This window comes from Tachypleus tridentatus, chromosome 13 (genome assembly GCF_004210375.1).
Source record: "Tachypleus tridentatus isolate NWPU-2018 chromosome 13, ASM421037v1, whole genome shotgun sequence".
Taxonomy (NCBI): domain Eukaryota; kingdom Metazoa; phylum Arthropoda; class Merostomata; order Xiphosura; family Limulidae; genus Tachypleus; species Tachypleus tridentatus.
In genome coordinates, this window is record NC_134837.1 from 223364839 (window position 1) to 223385276 (window position 20438).

Sequence of the window (20438 nt, forward strand, 5' to 3'; positions counted from 1 at the left end):
GCACAGTTCATATAATTGATGTGAGCTTTGATTAAATCATAATATCTACATAGATTTGAACTGAAAAACAACTCAGTAATGTTCTTAGTTTCTTATAATCTTTAGAATTCATTGTTTCACCAGTTGGTAGTACCTTAGCTATTAGCAATATTTTCAGCCATAATCCTAAGAATTCATTTGTCATAACATTATGTCTATTTGGGAGATTTAGGGTGGACATAAATTCATATTTTAAGATGAAAATGTAAAATAATCTTACAATAAAAATATAATGATAAATTAGAAATAATAAAAATAAATATATTAAACATTTTGACCAAACTGTTTATGAAAATATCATTAAATAAAGGATAGATTATAACTCAACAGAACACATAAGTACTGGTAGTTTATATCATGTACAATCATTAAATTTTTGCTTCTAGAAGAACTTGACCATCAGTATATGCAAAACTTATCATTAGGGGGTATTATGTTGTCTTGTGATCAATTAAAGCCCATTACAAGTTCTAACAGGTACTTTCAGAGTGACTTGAAATCTGAAATAAGCTATCATGACATCGTTTATAAAAGTTTGAACATATTATGTATCAACTGTTCTTGCTATAAATGTTTGCTAACAGATTTGTTTCAGTGTATTTCATTGTTTCATTGCACAGTTGTGTTCTAGAAAATTGAATTGTTTTGTCTGTTATTTTTTCTCAGTGGTACTGTATAAGGTTTGATTACAGACATTATTCTATATCACAGGATAATAAGTGCACAGAAACTTCTCTTGAACTGAGACTGTCCATTTCTATTGTGTTTGAGCCACCTGTGTCTCAGAAGGGAAAACAAGGTAGGAATTTCTAGTATGGATTTGAGGCAGCATTGAAATGCAGTAATGTGTACATTATGCCTTTATGTAATGAAGTAGTTTCTACTCAATTTTTACCTAAATGGTGAAGTTGAGAACATTATCCAATTTATCATAATGCTAACAAGTTGCCAGAATTTTGAGAAAATTTCCCTTATATGTGACTTAATTGAAAAGATATGTGTTTGTTAGCAAGTACAGAGAAAAGTTTTCTGAAACAACATGTACAATAATCAAATGCTAAAACTTTGTGTAATAAAACTTAATTTTTTTTATATGTCTTTTGAAACATATATAATACTAACCTGAATTAAACTCATATTATTCAAAAAATTTATTATAAAAGACTTTAAAAATCTGAAGAAATTTGAATGGTTGTAAGTACTGCTATTTGCCAAATTGCAGAATTAATGTTATTAAATGTTAAATATGACATTGATCAGTATGTGGTATTTTCTGGTAAACTGATTTCCCAAAACAGAATGTTTGGTAGATCTGCTATATAACTGGAAATATGCATTTCCATTGATATCTGGACTTCTCCTTTACTGGGATTATGATTTGATATGTTTTTTTGTACATAAGGGTTTTGACCTTTAGACTAGCATCAGCTTTACTTGCATTCTGTCAAATTATATAAGTTTTGCTTCTATCACCTCCATTCCATAGCTCTGTGTATGCACCATTTCAATGGACAACTGGTTACTGCTGGCACTATTTCTTTAATGGTCAGAATATTACACCCTGATTCTACTTTCAGAAACACCCAAAACAGGCTTCACTCTCAGAGCTGAGACATCTATTCATGCTCCAATTCAGTTTGTCATGAGTCTAAGTATTTTTTTAATCACATTTATCACTTGGACTCAGCTGACTCCCATCAAGCACCACACTATGCAACAAGAAGCCCTACTACTACTCACCTCTCCTTCTTCCACTGCATGAGTAGTTCTTTCTTTTCTGGAAATGTGGACATCACTCAGGACTTTCATGTTTTGAGGATAAAAACACAAGAGATACTTCTAATGGCTTTTATGCAAATAAGGGATTCTAAACATTGATTAACTGAATTTCCCAGCTTACTTAGTCAAGATCCTTCTTTGATCTCAAAGGGTTTTTAATTCACTACCAATTTTGTGGTAGTGTCTTGTGTTTTTTATCAAGAAGGCACTTGTTACAGGGTACCATGTTTTTAAAAAAACAGTTTGCATGCATTTTTGCCACCAACGAGGTATACACACCAATCCCAAATTCATAGTGATATTGTTCTTCCAGTTGTTCCTGAGGAAAATTTCTTGGGGCTTATCTTTGACCATAAACTTACTTTCATTCCTCACAATGCAGCTACTTATCAAGTGTACTAGGGCACTGAAAATCCTCCATGTCCTCTCTTCCACATCTTGGGGAAAGGTTCAATGTTCTATGCTCAGAATTTATTGTCCCCTCACTCAGTCAAAACTGGACTATGGGTTTCTGGTCTATGGTTTTGCCAGGACTTTGGCCTTGAAGATGCTAGTTCTCATTCACCATCTGGAGCTGCAGTTCTGCACAGAGGCATTGGATGATCTTGCTGTCTCCAGTGATTGGCTCATTCCCAGATTTGACATTTCTTTAAGTCATTTGAAGAAGGCAGATACTCCTGATTGGAAGTATCATCTTCTCCTTACTGAACAACTTTCAAACTATCCATTTATTTTTACTTACATGGATGGCTCAAAATCAGATGACTCTATAGGCTCTGTCATGGTCTTTTGTGGACCAGTGGTTGCTCACAGGATCCTGTCTACAGTTTCTGTATTCACTGACAAGTTGTTTCCCATTTCACTTGCTCTGAATCATGTATAAGCTGTGCAATACACTGATTGTTCTATTTACACTGACTTTCATTGCTCCACATCGGCCCTTAAATTGTTTCATGTTTAGTTTCACCCTGTTCTCATCGATGTTCCTTAATGGTTGACCTATTTTTCTCTATATTCTATTAGCATCCAATTTTTCTAGATGCTTGACCATGTTAGTATTGGTGCAAATGAACTGGCTGACACCTCAGCTAAGTTTGTCTGCTTTGATGCCATCACAGCTGTTCCTGTCTCATATATGTTTTATGGTCCTGTATTTAAGGCTTGCCTTCATGCTAGTTGGAATTTGATTTAAAGTGAGCAACATTATAGCAAGTTTTTCCTGATCAAACCTGTTATTTTTTTGGTCACGTTGTTTACATAAGAATAGGAAGGAAAGGAGGAAATTGTCCTGGCTAGGCTACACATTGGTTAGGTTTTTAACTCATCATTTTCATTTATTAGGAATTGATCCACCAGTCTGTGGCCTTTATGACACTCATGTCACAAATGCCAACATTTTAGTGTTGTGCTGTTATTATGACTCTGAGCAACAGCACCATTTTTGGCATGTTTCTTCTGTTGATACAGCCCTGACATTGGATGGCATCATTGGCAATGGTGACACGATCTAACTTGATTGTTTTTTTAGCTTTTTACAAGGCATTTGCCTTTCTAATTTAATTCAAATCTTTTATCTGAATTTTTGGCATTGTTTAGTTTTAATTCATTTTATAACAGTTATACTTTTTCAATTTTTACTAGTTGTTTGGCACAGATAGCCTAATTATTTTGTGTCAATAAAACACCAAATAACCAATTTCCAGTACCTTATCTTCAGGCTTTGGCAGTGGATGCTGTCAAGAAAAGTCAATATTCCAACCTTATACTTTCTCTCCACTTCTGATGTTACTCAAGGTATTGAATATGACTCGTTCTAACCCATTGTTGAGTCATTGCACTAGATTGGTAGCTACACCCTGGTTTCTGTTTCTGTGTTTCCTTAAGTAGTGTACAACTCTTCCACTTCTTTGTTGGCCATTTCTATGGAAGTAGCCATGATCTGACATGGTACACCTGGTTATCCAGAAGCTCAGCCTTCAAGCATAGCAGTTGTGCAGTCTTTTGCATTGTATTGAGGTGTAATTCCTGAGGTTGTTATGTATCTCTCTTTCAGTCTTTACTTAATCCTGCAATTGTAATAATCACTGGATATAACACACATATCAGCAATGGTGAATTGAGAGGAGCTTGAACCCTCTTTTATCAGAAGTGCCAATCATAACTTTTTTTTTGACCTAGATCTTTGGCAAGGGTTTCCATATCTTCTGTAGTCTTCCTGTATGAGACAGCCTTATCAACTACTGTTGAATACTTGCAACAAAACATTATTTGAGTCCCTGATACTTTTCAATTTCTTCAAGTCATTATGGGCCATTTTTTTTCCAAATAACCATTCCAGTTAACTCCCTGGTATGTTAACCCTATTGCCACTGGAAACCTTTGCTATGCATCACACAAGGTTTTACTGTCTTACGTTCATAATTTTATTAAACCTTTCTTTCTTTATGTCATACTAGTAAGAATTGCATAAAGTGTCAACTAATATTCCATATTTTAGTAGTATATAAGTTTTAAGTTCTTAATTCTACAAGGCAATATTTAGAAAATCCAAAATTTCCCCCAGTATTACATAAATGACATAGTTTCTCTTAGCATGTCATCTTCCCTATTTATCCACCACTCCTCAAAAAAAATGAAATTAGACATAAATTACTCTCTATAAAATTGTCATTGCTCTAACAAATAATGTTTTGATGGTTTTCAATTTTCTTTGGTTACAGAGCTATCAAATAGAAAATCAGACCACTTCTGCTGCACCTACCTGTCAATCCTCTTTTCATAATTAGATAATAGTTCTTTCTTTTGTTTAATTATATAGTACTTATTACTAATAGGAAGCCAATGTTTTCATCTATTAAATGGCATACAACTTGTTCTGAATGGTTAAATGTCAATTTCACTCGGTATACCAACATCGTTCTTGTGAAAAAGTTAATGACTGGCTTGAATTAATTTGTAATGATTTTTGTTGCATAATTAGAAAACTACAAAGAGTTTGAGAGATATGAGAATTTATTTACCTTTTTGCATATTACTAGTCTATATTGTTTGGTGCATTATTTAATAAAAAAATTTAAGTGCAATACTATGATTAGTATAAAAATTAGGGTTAACTCTCTTCAACAGTCGAGAGTAAAAAAAAGAGAAGATTGGTTAAGTGTTTTATTTCTTGTTTTACATGATTATTCTTTATGTATAATTATAAAAATAACTAAAATGTAGAAATAGAGATCTCTTGTAAGTTAATTAAGATAAGATTAGGTAAAATAAATAATAATGTTTCATGGGCATGCACTGGAGTAGCTCATGGGTAATGCAGTTTGATAATGTAATGTGAGCTGCATGTGCTTCAAGTGAGTTACAATTTATAGCGGTGCTAATATTAGTTAGACATGGTTCAAAAGGCAATAAAACAATAAAGTTTAATTATAAATAGATGTATGCTGTTACAAACTGAGAGCTATTTAAGATAAGTTTAGTTTTATGTTACAATTTGAAGTCATTTCAGAAAAAAGGGGTAATTTAGATTCATTTCAATTTTTTTTTGTGGTTACATGGTCGGTCAAATTGTCTAATTCCATCTCAAGATAAGGTAGAGAAAATAACAGATAAACTATATAGTTTTATTGAGAAAAAATGTTTGAAATGCATTTAGGAAGTTTTAGGAATTACACAAAGGAAATTTTCAATTTTTCACTTGAGGAAAAATATTTTTAGTTTCTGCTGACCTATAGATATCACCATTAGAAGAGATTTGTGCTGTTTGTCCAGCATACTTTATTATTTTACCTATGTCCTCCAATTGATTCTTCTTACCAAAGACACTGTCAGACAGGGATAGGGGTAAATCCTATTAACTGATTAATATGATCACTATTTCTCACTTTTGTGTCTGGTCAGATTTCAATTGTGATCTTGTTCAGTGAGGGTTTTGAAGGTTTTGTTGCACTCATCAATGCCTTTGAAGATAATATACAATGACTTTTTATACTGGGCATTTTTTATGGCAATAGATCTTCTACAAGTCACATCTAATCAGATTTGTCACATTTCTATATCTTTAGCAGCCTAGTCGAATTGTTCACTGGAGAACATTGGGTGTACTGGTATCTGGACCTCTCACCTTATTTGTGTAATCTGGCAGTATCTCCATCTGAGGTTTTTGCCTATCCCCTTTAGATTATACACAGAAGTATTTTCATTGTTACATTTCAAGGTCCCTTACCTCAATTTAACAGGATCTCACCCTGTGGCAAGTGTTGCACAGACAGGCGTGCTTTTATCAAACTAATTCCACACGAGCAGCCAGTAGTTCAGTGTATTTTATCTAGGTTGCAACAGGCTTTGTAGAAATGAAGTGTTCCACAAGACCACCTAAAGGCAGACTGGGTAGTATTATTGTACTGTGTTGGACTGCCACTCAAGGACTATCATATGTAAAGCATAAGGGGATTCTTCTCACCCTTGCTGATTCTTAGATTGAATTAATCAGGGTCAGTTTGCTTTTAAAAATTTAGGGAACTTGGTTCAGATATTGAACTGTTTCCAGATCATTTTTCTTCAGGACTTCCCAGTGTGCATTATCTCTTCATATTCCATTACTGGAGGAAGTGAATCCTTACCACACTCGGTTTGTAGTGACTGTGGTGGTGGACAAATATTATTCCTCCAATGTGTTTGTGTGAATTTCCTTCACATCCAGAGAATATGGTGAAGTTTTATACCATCTACCTGAGTCCCTATATGCTTCTTTTTCACAGATGTTGGTAGGAGAGGCACCATCTTCTTATGTGGGAGCCTGCATGTAATACCAGCTCAAATTTTATGCTTAGCTATTCAGATGAGTTGAATGCAGCTCTTCTTTTTGATCAGTGATTCAGAATATTGTTTGTGGAAGAGGGTCCATTGTTTCCTTATAATTTTGAATTCAGAGTGTTGTCATCCTTAGTCCTTGGATGAACCCTATTGTTTCACATCCTCTCCATAATTCTGGCGGTAAGTAGAATCGACCTTGTCCACACAGTTTAGGAGTAAAGATGGATGTTTATAATTCCACACTGGATGAGTTCTGTCTTATCAGGTTGAGTAAGGGGTGGCACTGGTTTACATGAGTGCGTACTTGTAATTCAGGTTTAGAGTTGACACAAATCTATACAATTAGGGATTCATGGACCTTCTCTTTGATAAATGTTGGTTTTGTATATTGTTCTTAAAAAGAGGTACTATCTCCTTGTAATGAGAAGTGATCCCATCCTAGGTCCTTGGTTGAATACAGGTTCCACCTGCTCTCCTTAATTCTTGGAGCAACTATAATACCTCTTGTCCATTTTGTTAGGGAGTTAGAATAAGTGTTCATAATTCCAGGTTGGATGAATTCTTTTCTTTGGGTGAGAAAGGCATATAAGATCCCACCTTCCCAGCTTGAGGTGTTGCTTTTCAGACTTCTTCAGGTTAAGGAAAAAATTTGTCTACTTGAGTTTTGCTTGCTTTTTCATTTTAATTCCAGTAGTTCAAAATGGATCATTGTATGGCTGCATTGAGATCCACTCTTAAGTTTGTATGGGCATGTGTGAGTATATATATATATTTATTTATTTAAGCTGTGTTCCAATTTGCCTAAGCCACCAACATGGGATGTAGGGACCATGGCTCTGTAGTTCCAACCTTAAACTATATGCATAATGAAAAGATTTAAACATTTTAAACCATAGCTAATACATAATTAACTAAAGTACAGTACTGTGTAAGTATTAGAACAGGAGAATATTTTATTATTTTTTCCACTTTATGTGACCAATTATTTCATCCCAGTATAGAATGAAAATCTCATCCCTGTTGACAAGTGAATGAGCCAGGGTGAGAATATTTATCATTCTACAGAATTTCCATATTCTTGTACCAAGGGCATGTTATTTATAAGAGTTCTGCTTGAATGAAGACACTGATCATATTTAAAGTTTGAAGTAACTGTCATGGTACACCCCATGCAGTGTCTTAACTATATATAAAGAAGCTATCAAGGAGCTAGCATATGATGCTGGTATATGGTAAAAGAAATCAAGTTGATAACACACCACAAGTAAACCTTGATAAAAACATTGTTTAACACTATATAAATGTTGTTGTTATGTCACAGCCCAAAACAGCATAGAGAATTGTCAGTAGAGGAGAGAGTATACATAAAACCTTTACATGATGCTGATTGGAATCTCTGACAAATTGCTGCAGACTTGAAATGCTCCACAAACACTGTGAAGTACACCCCAGATCATGATATCAAGACAGGTAAATTTGAAAATAGGAAAAGAAGAGGCAGAACACTTAAATACAGTGACACTAATGTTAAGTATTTTCTTTATACATTCTTCAGGATAGAAGAAAAACTGCCAATGATCTGAAGCATGAGATAAACAAGCATATAACAAAATGTCCAGATCTACAGTATCAAAAAGGTTTGAGAAGGATAGAATATTTGGTTGTGTAGCAGTTTAAAAAAACCTTTACTTCAGTCTCCAACTATTGTCAAGAGGCTGAAAGTTGCAAAAAAGTACAAAACTGGACTGTTGATCATTGGAAAAGGATGTTATAGATGGATGAGTTCAAGTTTGAAATATTTGGTTCAAAGCATAGATTACGTATCAAAAAGACATCCCCAAACCATCACACTGCCTCTCTCATACTTCATGGCAGGTATTATGCATTGAGGATGTGTTTTTGCTAAAACAGCAGGAGATATTTGGAAAATAGATGGAATAATGAACCAGTGCAAATACCATCAGATACTGATATGTCATGATGTACCCAGTTGTTCACATATTATTGGTAAAGGGTTCTTCTACCAAGAACATAATCACTCCAAACACTCATCCGTCCTATACAGAAATTGCTTAACCAAGAAAGAGAAAGAAATTCCAGGAGTCATTCAAATAATGCAATGATCCTGATTTTTTCATTTTGTCCTAACACTTTTGCACAGAACTATATAATAATAAGACCCAAATGAAAGTTAAACTGTATCTTTAACAATAACATATTTAAGTAATAAATAACTATAGGTGCTACAGTCAATTAAACAGCCAACAATATTGTAGTAATCAGTGATGTCGAGAAAACCCACTTGTAGAGAAATATATATGCAAAAACGGCTCGTTTGGGTTGAGAAAATATTTTACGTAGAAGAGTGAACAACGTTTCGACCTTCTTTGATCATCATCAGGTTCACAAAAAAAAAACCTGACGATGACCGAAAAAGGTCGAAACATTGTTTGCTCTTCTACATAAAATATTTTCTCAACCCAAACAAGCCGTTTTTGATATAAATATTGTAGTAAATTTCATATACTTTGAAATGAATGTTTGGTCCCAAATTTTAAAATAATCATTATTGGCTTATATTGTAAAATTAGTTCTTTGTAACTGTTATATGTTCATAGGTGTATACCATCTACATAAAAGGAATAAAACTGTAATTTTATTAATTGATTATTTTTTGTTATGATTTTAGTAATAACTTTGTTTTGTCTGTCATTGAGATGATTGAAAACTCTAATGATTTGAAACACTAGTTTTCTTCAGTCATTTAATGTTTGTGACATTAATCGATCTGTTTCCTTCTCATAGGTAATTGATTAAGTTGCCCAGCTCTAGTGAATGTGATACAAAAAGAACCTATCACAGCACTGGAAAATTGATATATTTGTATCTGATTTGCATTCACTAATACAGTTTACTCTGTTCAGACTGGTCACTCATGAAACTGTTTGGAAGTGGAATTCTCAAGTCCTGTCCATTGGCTACTAGATCAACTATACTTGTCCACACCACAAGTAACCAAGTGAGTTTATGCTTATTTAGACTACTCTCATAAATCAAAATTTTTATTTTAGTTGATTTATTACAAGGCTACTTGACAATATTGAGAGTGTACCTGCAAACTTATGAACTCTCAGACTCTGATTTTATAATTGTTTTTAAGAGTTAGTTTCTTAAGGACTACACTTTAGTAATGTATATTATAGTTTTGTATCTTTATAACATTCTGTTTGACTGCAAGTCAAAACCTGACAGTAGGGCAAATGACATTTTTCCTTTGAAAGAAAAAACAACAAAATTTCAGTTGTAAAAATATTTAAGTTATGATGAAAAAATCAAAACTGTAACTTGCTGCCTATAAAGCATGGAAGAACTGAATGGAACTTAGCAACTTTGATAACCTGGTAATGAGAGATTAGTTTGTTGGAAATGTCCTGAATATTGTGGGAAATAAATATAAGATGTGGAATTCCAGATCCAGGGTGATTAAAAAAAATAGCAAAGTTAATTTCTTGTTAGAGTTCTTAATTTTGTAATGATTTATAAAGTGATGTAATGTCAGGCCTTAACTTTAACTTTTGAAAGCAACAACAAATTCCTATATTGCACTTCCACACAGTGACAGGATTAGCTATTCATGTTCATTGCTGCCCCCTACATGTGAACTTTTTATATGTGCATGCCACAAGCAGTTTGGCAGTGCTTGTGCATAGACAATTTTCTTTCTCATACTTTACTTTTTCTTGTTCATATTTAGTATAATAACAGTAATATTCATTTATTATAGCTTCTAGATTTTTTGGAGTTTGAAATTTACCTTCAGTTATCCCAGCTGTTCCAGTTGCATTCCAAAGTTAATGTTACCACTTTAGGAGTCACACCTGTGACTGCTGCCATCTCATGTGAGCAACTTAGCATGGGTTTTTGTTGGTATTCACCCTCTCAGAGATTGAACATTAAAAAGGTCAGGCTTTTTCCTCGTTTCTTGCCCACAGTTCCTCCTGTAGATGCCAATCTTGTTTGGCTTTTTTCATCATCATATTTCACATGTTTGGTTCTTCATTTCTATTATGTAGTCTCTACTCCCAATAAAAAGATTCTATGTTTTTTTCACTTGTTTATAATTGTTTTTATTCATGTTCCTCCACAGACAGTTTACACCTTATTTCACTGGGAGTTTGGTAGTCTACTCTCCAGACTTTTGTTGGACCACACTTCATGCTTCATGATCCACCATTTGCCATACAGTCCAGACTTTATAGAGAGATAAAATGTTTTACTAATTTGTTGTTAATATTATTATCTGTAACTATTTGGATTCTATAACATACACTTATTTAGATTAGTTTATACTAAGTTATATCATGAATTGTAACTAGTCTTTAATTGCTTTATCTCTGTACCCTTTGATTAGACTCAATTTGGTATGTCATTCACGAGTTTAGCTCTGCTATTTCCTTAGTTTTATAACATTATTTCTATTTACTTTCATTAATAATATTTTCTTTACTTGGTTTGGGTGGAACTCTTCGATTTGTTGAAAGATGCTTCCTCTTTCTTTGCTCCATGTTGGTGTTTTTGCCATCTTCAATTCATTTATTTTTTGCATGACATCTTTGGTTTTGGGTTTGTATTGAGTGTGACACTCCTGTTTATTTTACTTACCATTATTAAGAGGGTTTTATGGTCTGTTCCTTTTCTTCTTTGTCTGTTGTCTGGTGGGAATATTATTCCTTTTGGTGACACCTATTCATGCATCCTCTCTTTTTATATATTAAATCTGCTTTTTTGGGCTAGCTTGCACAATATTTATATCCTTGCATGTCATGTTCTGGGTGTTCTTGGCCAGAACACAGTTCATTTTTCTCATCCCAAAATATTCTATCCACCAGAGTGTGGTCGTTCAGTTGTCTTTCATAGGATTCTCCCACATACTTCCCTTTATTACATCCTTCTATTAACATACATTTATCTTTATTTGGTATCTGGTATTTTCTCTGTCTAGGGCTGTTGTTTATCTGGACCAGGATTGGTACTACAAGTTCCTGTATGTTTATCCCCCTCCCATCCTCTTACTTCCATGAGTGATTTTCCTCATCTTTACCATTCTGCATTAAGTCCTTCTGATCACTCCATAATTATCAGTCCAACCATGATTTCCTTTACTTCTCTGTCTCCAGTTTATTCCACTGTACTTTATTGTCTATGTTATTTGATGGTATTCCATTTTGGATATTCACATCATTTACCTTCATGCTCGGTTGTTATTCAATCCTTGATGGGAAGATCAGGTTTATATGTGTAGTAGCTTTCTTTTAACTTGTTGCATTCACTCTTTTTCTGTGGATCTTTATTAGAATAAGTGGAAAGTGTTCCTTGATTTCCCACAGATCAAACACCTGTATCTTGGATGACACAGTGTTTCTCCTGAAGTTTCATCCATGGGTCTTCAGCCCTCACGATCTTTGGTTTATCAGGTAGTCCAGTACCTTTTTTTTTTTTCCTCCTAAAACCATGGAGTTTTTACATCACCTATCCTAACTATGTTCATACTTTTCTGGATTAGGTGTCTTTCTGACTGCTTACCATTCCAACCTGGAATATTCATATTTTTTTTTCTCTCACTTTACCTTTGTTTTCATCACTTTTCTTATGTTCCATGTTTCATCATCCTTTTAACTATACTTCCTTCTCATCTGTGCTTGTGTAATTCATAGTTCATATTTGTTTCCCATAATGTTTTTTGTACATATTTCCCATTGCTTATCTTCTCCTTTATCTGACTCTTTCTTTCTTCCCCAAAATATTGGCAGATAAAGTAGGTAATTCACCCTTTTTCCTGATTCCTTTCATTTCCCTTCTTTATTTTCATGATGATCCAGATCAATTCCTGTGTATGGTTTGTACTCTTTGTTGTTCTGTTCCTCTTGCAGCTTCTTTCCATGATATGTGCTACCTCCTCTTTATTCCAAGATAGATTTCCTTGAGTTGGAATCTTTCTCCTTCTGCCTTCACCAGTTGTGCTAGGCTTTTTATCCCATCGGCCTACTCCCCTTTTTCATCTTCCTCCCAGACTTTGTTACAGGTGTCTTTTCGTCAGGTTCGATATCCTTACATTTTCCCTGGCATCGCATCTTTGTCAACCATTGGGAGAACTCCTACATTCAGGTACAAGAACTACACCTGAAAGGTTCATCTCCCCTTATCTACACTGTGTTACAATTTCTTAATTGTCGAGTTTTTGTCTATCATCTGTGTTTGTTTTTCATACTTTGGTGTGACTCTGACTAGATAAGTTTCTTTTCATTACTTCTTTTCTTTCTGAGGCCCTTGCTTCGTTATTCACTGTTTGGATTTTCCTTTGTGGCAAGCTGTGCCTGACCAGATGTTTTTAAACTGTAATTCATACTGTATAGCCATGCTGAATTGCACTCCCTTCCATAGCTTCACAATGCTCACTAGTGAGATAGGGTGTTCCATAAAATTGCTTGAAGATGAACAACCTTGCAATTTGTTTACTTCATAAACATTCCTTTTCCAGACTGTACCAGTCACAGAATGCATGGTTAAAGCAGAAGGGGATAGTTGCCTGTCCCTACCATGCTTTGATTGAATAAATCAGTATGTTTTGCTTTTCAAAACAGATTTTATTGTCAACCATTGCAATATTTCTAGTGATAGCATCCTCCAGACTTTACACCATGTATTCACACTCCTTTTTTCTAGCAGAGTTTGAGAGTCCTTACCATTTTCCATTTCCAAGTTGCTAGGGTGGTTGATTGTGAGGCACCCATCTGAATGGGTTTTACAAATAAATGGAGGTAACTATTCAATTGAGAGTAAGGCAGTTGTGTTCAGCTGATGTAGATGATATGTGTCCTCCAGAGGAATTGACCTATCACCTTGGTGGATGGCATGGCCTCCTGATACAATTTACACAACTATTGGAGTTGAGCTGTCAAAAATGCAGTTCACCCCTTCAGTTGGAATTTCTCATTTTACTGCTACATGGATGTCAATACCCTGTAGCCTAGTTTTGAATTTAGAATGAACCAAACAACATAAGTCCTCATGCCAGTATCAGGTTGTCTGTCATCCTCTGTGATTTTCTCCATCTGTGTTGTGGTCACAGTGGTAGTACTTGGGATTTTTCTAGTTCTGTCCTTAGCTATCCTTCATCCTCTCATCTTATGAAGATGTTGTTGCCAGTTGAAAGGTCCCAGCTGGTTTCATGGTTGGAGGAGTTGATTGCATGCAATAGACACCCTTTTTTTTACTGTATGTCAAGTTATTTGATTGATAGCTCAGAGTTAATTCTTATGTCATACCTGGGAATTGGAGTGGTTCTTAATTCCTTGGTTGTTGGGTTTGAGGTGAAAGCAGTATCTTTTGGTACCCTGTGAAGTGGTTTTGAGTGCAGTTAACTTGACAAGTATGGTCTGCCTCACCCTAGCCATCTACATCCTAGGGCATGTGGGATTGTGTTACAATATCTTTCTCTAGTTAGGATCAATTTTTTACCACATTTTCTCCCACTCAGATGTGGTTTTCTCATTTTTTGCCCTGATATCTTACAGCTTCCACATACAAATGAAGAGTACATTTGGCTCATAAGTGTGTGGTTCCCCTTTTCAAATCTGACTCTCTCATCAACAGAGGCATTCTCCTGCTACATTTAAGGGTATGTCTGATTTTCCCTCATGCCACTCTCTCCTCCTGACCTTGTGAAAAAAAGAAAGTATCATATTGGAGTTTATAATTCTCCAATATTCAAAATGTATTTCTGATAGGTAGTTTTTTTCCACGCACGCTTCTTATCATTCCTCCCCACACCACAATGCTAAAATCAGGGGTTTGATTCCCCTCGATGGAATCAGAAGATAACCTAATGTGGCTTTGCTATAGGAAAACATATGCACACTTCTCCCCACACTACCAATACTTCCACTTTATGCCAAAATTCAAAGTAATAGTTCGGTAAAGGTGCATAGAGGAAGTCACATACATCATGTGAGTGAACTATTCTACCATAGGTGGAAAGGTGACACATGATGATTTACATGATAGACATGTTGAAATCACTTAATTTTAAAATAGAGGAGCAAAAGGCTTGTGCCATACATAAGTAAAATGTTTCTATTGTTTCTATAGCAAATGTTAATACATAGGTGTTTGCATTATTTATATGTATATGTATTTAGTGCCATGATTTCTTTTCAAATATGTTTCAGTATCAAAACTTTTAATAAATATGCAACAGTTTTTATTTTGACTATTTCCCAAAACTTAAAAGATGTTATGTTTGAGGGTTGTTTTTTTTAAGTCAACTCGTGGACTCAGTGCCAAAGCAGATTAATGATCTTCTGAAAAATAAAGGTGGTCATATCATGTATTAATTTGTGAGTAATTTTTGGATTCTCAGAAATTAGATGCAAAATATTGAAAAAATCATAATTTTCCTTCTTGTTTCAATTAATTTGCACAAGGGTGTAAGTATTATTGGAAATACATTTACAGTTTCGGGGAAATTATAATTTCTAATTTGCCAATTATTCTGAATTATTAATCCTTACACTAAAAATATGATTTGTAAATAAACAAATCTGACAATAATTATGAGTCAATCTAGTTCATACCATTACAGTTGTTGTTTCATTAAATAAGTAAGAACATACAACGTTTAAAATGCATAATAATTTAATGCATAAGTTAAGGTAAAGTATATGTTTAAAAACTGTACATGTTTCAATGGAAAATGTTCTACCATCTTAAGGAAGATCAGAAGAAACAAAGAAAATTTCATTTTTATATCAGCAAGTACACATATAATTTGCATATTATGCAGTGTAATCTACAGAGTAGTTTCCAAAAAATCATAAAATGATTCTGAATAGAAATGTAGGCTGTGTTGACTGCATATTTCTAATTTTCATAGTCATCATATGCTCGCTGTTGAGATGGGTGTTCCACAAGGTTTTTTGTAGGTTTGTCCTCATATCATTTGATTTGTTAATTTTCCTGTACTTTACCATACTCACCCATGGACTTCAGTGGTAAAGCAGAAGAGGATAGCTATCCAACCCTGCTATGCATTTTATTGGATAAATTGGGTCTGATTTTCGTGGTCATCCGTTGCATTGTCTTTGATGTCATCATTCCTCTGGACTCTCTACTGCATTTTTCCACAGTTTTTCTTCCAGTGGAACATAGGAGGCTTTAACACTTTCCAGTTCCAAACCACTGGATTAGTGGACCATAGAGACGTCTTTCTGAGTGTAATAATGATGGACAAAATATATAATAATAAAAACAATCATTTCAGGGTAGAACATGGGTGCAGATGATGAGATATCCTCCAATCTGATATTCCATCTCTGTATAGGTTTATTTAAGGGAATGTAGTAACTTTGGAGTGAACCATCAAAATTGTAATCCAACTCTTCGCTTTGGATAATTCATTTTACCCCCACATAGATGTTGGTTTCCAGTGATTAGATTTTGGATTCATAGCTAAACCAAATGACATAAGCCCTCACAGATTATTACAGGTATCCCTGTTTTCTCAGTCAATTGTACTATTGTTTCTTCATTTATGTTATGGATTATGGAGGTGGTACTTGCTGATTAATATGGTTCTTCCTCTTCTGCTATCGCTTGATAATTCTATCGTATTGAAGATATTATTGCACTAAAGGCAGTTTCTGTTGGATTAGTTTTGAATGAGATACTTTGCATTACATTAAATTACAGAGACATCTTTACTATACTAATCATCCATATGTCAGGTTCCTAGATCAGGCAAATAATTTGTCGCATTGTTAGCATGTGTTCCATTCATAGATCAGGGCATACAAAATTCCCTCTGGTCTACTAACTGGAGGTGAAGACAGTGTGATTCTCATCCTACCCCCACATGGATGTCAGCTCTCAATGGCCTAGGTTTTGGATGCAATTATCTTGACATTTACAGTCTGGCATGCCCTAGCCACTCTGCACTTAAGAGAACATCCTTTTATTTTCACCTACATACCAGTACACTGTGGAATTTAAATTTGTTATATCATTACTTGGATTACTATCCCACCATTGTTCTCTCCCATAGGAGTGTGCTCCTTCCTTTTTTTTCCACCCATGTCTGCAACACCTCATTCCATACTGGTATTAGATGTGGTGTGGTCTTCTCTAGTGTAAGGATCTGTTCTTTTAGGATATTTTTTGGATGCTTTCAAGGAATACTGCTTTGTTTTTCTCTCACAGCAGTCTCTCCACCTATTCAATATGGGATTCTAGCTATTTATTTGAATGGAGATAATATTTTGTATTAGAAGTTAAAATTTTTCTACACTGAAATTATATTTGTTATAGGTACTTGCCTCTCTTTCACACTTTCCACCCTTCCTTTCCACTGAAAGCCAGTCTTTCCATTTTCTGCCAAATCTCAAAGTGATAGTTTGGTAGAATCAAATTGAGGGAGTCACATGTATCAGGAGAATGTTTTGCACTCTTATTGGTGGAGGGTTATTGCATGATGATTTACACAAGACCCATCTGAACCGTTTAATTGTAAGGTATGTGGGAGCTTAAGCCTTGTGGCATATAGAGTGCATACTGAACAAAAATAGCTATTTATGAGTAGAGGTAAGTACATTTCAAAAATATATTTTCAGTATAGAAAAATTATAACTTGCATGAAAATCAATAATTTAATTATCACATAGACTACTGCTATGTCTGTCATTTTCCTGCTAGCCCAGTAAGTTTGGATAATGGGCAAAAGGCTTCTTCAGCACTGGCTGTGGCAGATGTAGTGTGGTCAAGATATTATAAAATATTTTTCTTTACTCATAAGTTCTTAGAATTGTAGATATGTGATCTAGTTGTGTGATGAAAAGTACGGTGGATTATTTATGTGAATTTTTTTTTTAGTACTGATTTCAACCAAATACTATCGTAACATTCTGTGCCACAATTCCATGATACATTTAGATCAGGTTTTTCCATAATATCTTACCATAAGATGTTATCATTGCCAAGGTTTTGCTTTTAAGTCTTTTCTTTCACAATACATATGCCAAAAGTATAGAACTAAAAATGCTTTCAAAATCTAAACTAACAAGATTCTTATGGAAGTTTTTCACATTTTGTTTCAGTGTAGTATATTATCTTCCATATTCCTTATGACTTGCACACAATATGAAAAAGTTTAATCTAACCATTTTTAACTAAAAGAAGGAGAAACAAATTAGGATTAGCTATAGTATATCTACTCTTATTTGATAAAATATTAAAGTTATTTTTGTATATATTGGTTCCTTTTTTTCTTTACCTTTGGAATATATGAAGAACCAATACGCAAAGAAGTTTAAGATGTGACACTGAGCTGAGGTTTATCTTTTATCTTTCTAAAAGAAATGTAATGATTCATTTGTTACTCATGATCATTGAAATACAGATTGTTTACATATAGAAGCAAATAAGAACATCTTAACATATTCATAATGTTATGTGAACAAAGTGCTATTATTATTTCTTGTTTCTATAAAGTTCTGTCTTTATTGTGTCAAAAAGTCTTTTGTTACAGGTTATGTTTTTCTGCAAATATTGAATGATTTAAATTAGATATATTCTCACTAGATTAACCAAACTTATTTCATCATAAACTTTCATTTATTTAAATTAATCCCTTCACTTATGTTTCTTTCAGACACTTGGAAAGTTTTTACTTTCACCAGAACCAAATGAACTTATCATCACCTCTCATGGTCAAGATGAAAAGATTTATGCAATGTATGATGTGAAGAAGATTTTACAGAGTGCTGAACATCTCAATATTGTAGCTTCTTACAAGAAAAGCCATGTATACTGGATCATTCCACCTCCCATAATATCTGCAACAAGATTCATTACAGGTAGCAAATAGGATTTAAAGGTTGAAGTTATAGATACAATTTAAAATTTAGTGAGTAGATGAAGCATTTGAAGTAATTACAGATTTTAATTGAATAATAAATTAATTTTATGGAAAATAATGTTTAATTTGATATGAATGTTTAACTGAAATGCCTAAAGAAGAAATAATTTATCTTTCACATTGTAGATAACATAAAAGTATTGTATGTTTATATCATAGGTTATCAAACTGAAAGTATCTTTCATGTTTTAAGTTATGGAATTTAAAATATCTTTTTTATGTATAAAACTTTACAAGTATGACATCAGGTAAAACCATCTATTTGAATAAGAAAGTAAAGATGTTGGAAAAAAAATGTTTTGCACACTAATAGAAATAGCACATGGTATATTTTCTATTTTTTGAAATCGTAGCATATGTGGGAAAAATATATTTTCTGTACTTAAGTTTATTTTCATGGGCCCCAGCACCATTTTTAAATTCCTTTTTATATATGGTACTCCTTTATATTCAGAATTAAATTAAACTACTTTACCATCAATACGTAAAAAGTGTAATTACCATTAAGTTGTGTGTTATAATTTGAATATTTATATTTTCTAACTGTTAATTACTTTATTTTAAAGGAAGTATTTCAAAAAGTATTTAAACTGCAGTTTAAGTAATTTTTGAAAGATTTCCTTTAAAATAAAGTAATTAAAATTTAGAAAATATAAATATTCACATTATAACATACAACATAATGGTAATTACATCAAGGGTTTCTCAGATAACCCAACATGCAGACTTTAGATCTCACATGACAATTAAGTCAAATTTATGTACTTAATACATAGAAATAGCTGTGCATGGCAGCTTGTATATCTAAGAAAGAGATATCAGTTTTCCACCTCTTGATGGTTGTCATACCCACTTTCTATAATTTATCTTGCAATCTACAGTGTACATCTGGTTAGTTGACATGAATGTATATAGTTGTTATAAAGAGCATAGTTTACACTATACCATACCAATTGTTAATTTGAATTTAACATCCAGTTTTTCTTATAGTGTATGTGTAACTGCTGTTTATATTGTCAACTGTTTGGTTTACTATAACGTATACAGTGGTTTCTTATCTCTAATTATAGAAATAGTTAAATTATGTAGGTCTTACTTTTATATTTAATTACATATTATGTTTGTTTTAAGAATCATATTTGAACTGTTTAATGGTTTTTTACAAGTTTAACTTGTCACCTGGACTTTGAAATGTTATAAACAAGATGGTGTGTATAAGTGCCATCTTATTTCAGCAATGCACTTCTGTGGGATGTCTGCCAAAATACCTTCATAAAGACCTGTGAGCATCATATATGGACATTTATGATAATAGACAAAACACCCCCCCCCCTAGTGACATAGCAGTATGTCTGTAGACTTAGTGTTAGAAACTGAGTTTCAATACCATTGTATAGCTATGTGCTTAGTTCAAAACAAACAAACCAAGCTTTTTAAAAAAAAATTTAAAAGCTATAAATGATAAAGACTTGACATTATGCATATAAGAAATATAACTATTCTAGTTCTATAAAGAGTTGAAAGGTAAGTATGTTTGTTAATTTTAAACAATTCATTGCATTGTATATTGATGATAATCAAAATAGTGAGTGATATAGTAGAGAAAATGTAAAATCAAATATAAATATTTACTTTAAAAACTTCTGATATTCATTTGTGAAGTCCTAGAGATCATACAAATGAAATGTGATAAAAATATTATGATCATGAGAATCCCACTTGAAGTAAAAATGTATTCTAAAGATGACTGGTATGGGTATTAAATCTTTAATTACAATGAGGTACAGAACAGCATTTGAGCTTCTTAGGTCTTCTTCAGGCTAACAAATAGAGTTAG

The 20438-nt window shown here is 33.4% G+C and overlaps 1 protein-coding gene across 1 annotated transcript in view; it reads left to right on the forward strand.

Moving 5' to 3' along the window:
- Nucleotides 1-20438, forward strand: part of PIG-T (phosphatidylinositol glycan anchor biosynthesis class T) — a 54205-nt gene that overhangs the window by 23982 nt on the left and 9785 nt on the right. Inside the window, 3 exon segments of the mRNA XM_076481136.1 lie at nt 751-838; nt 9558-9652; nt 18335-18539. Of these exon segments, the coding sequence (XP_076337251.1) occupies nt 751-838; nt 9558-9652; nt 18335-18539 (388 nt within the window).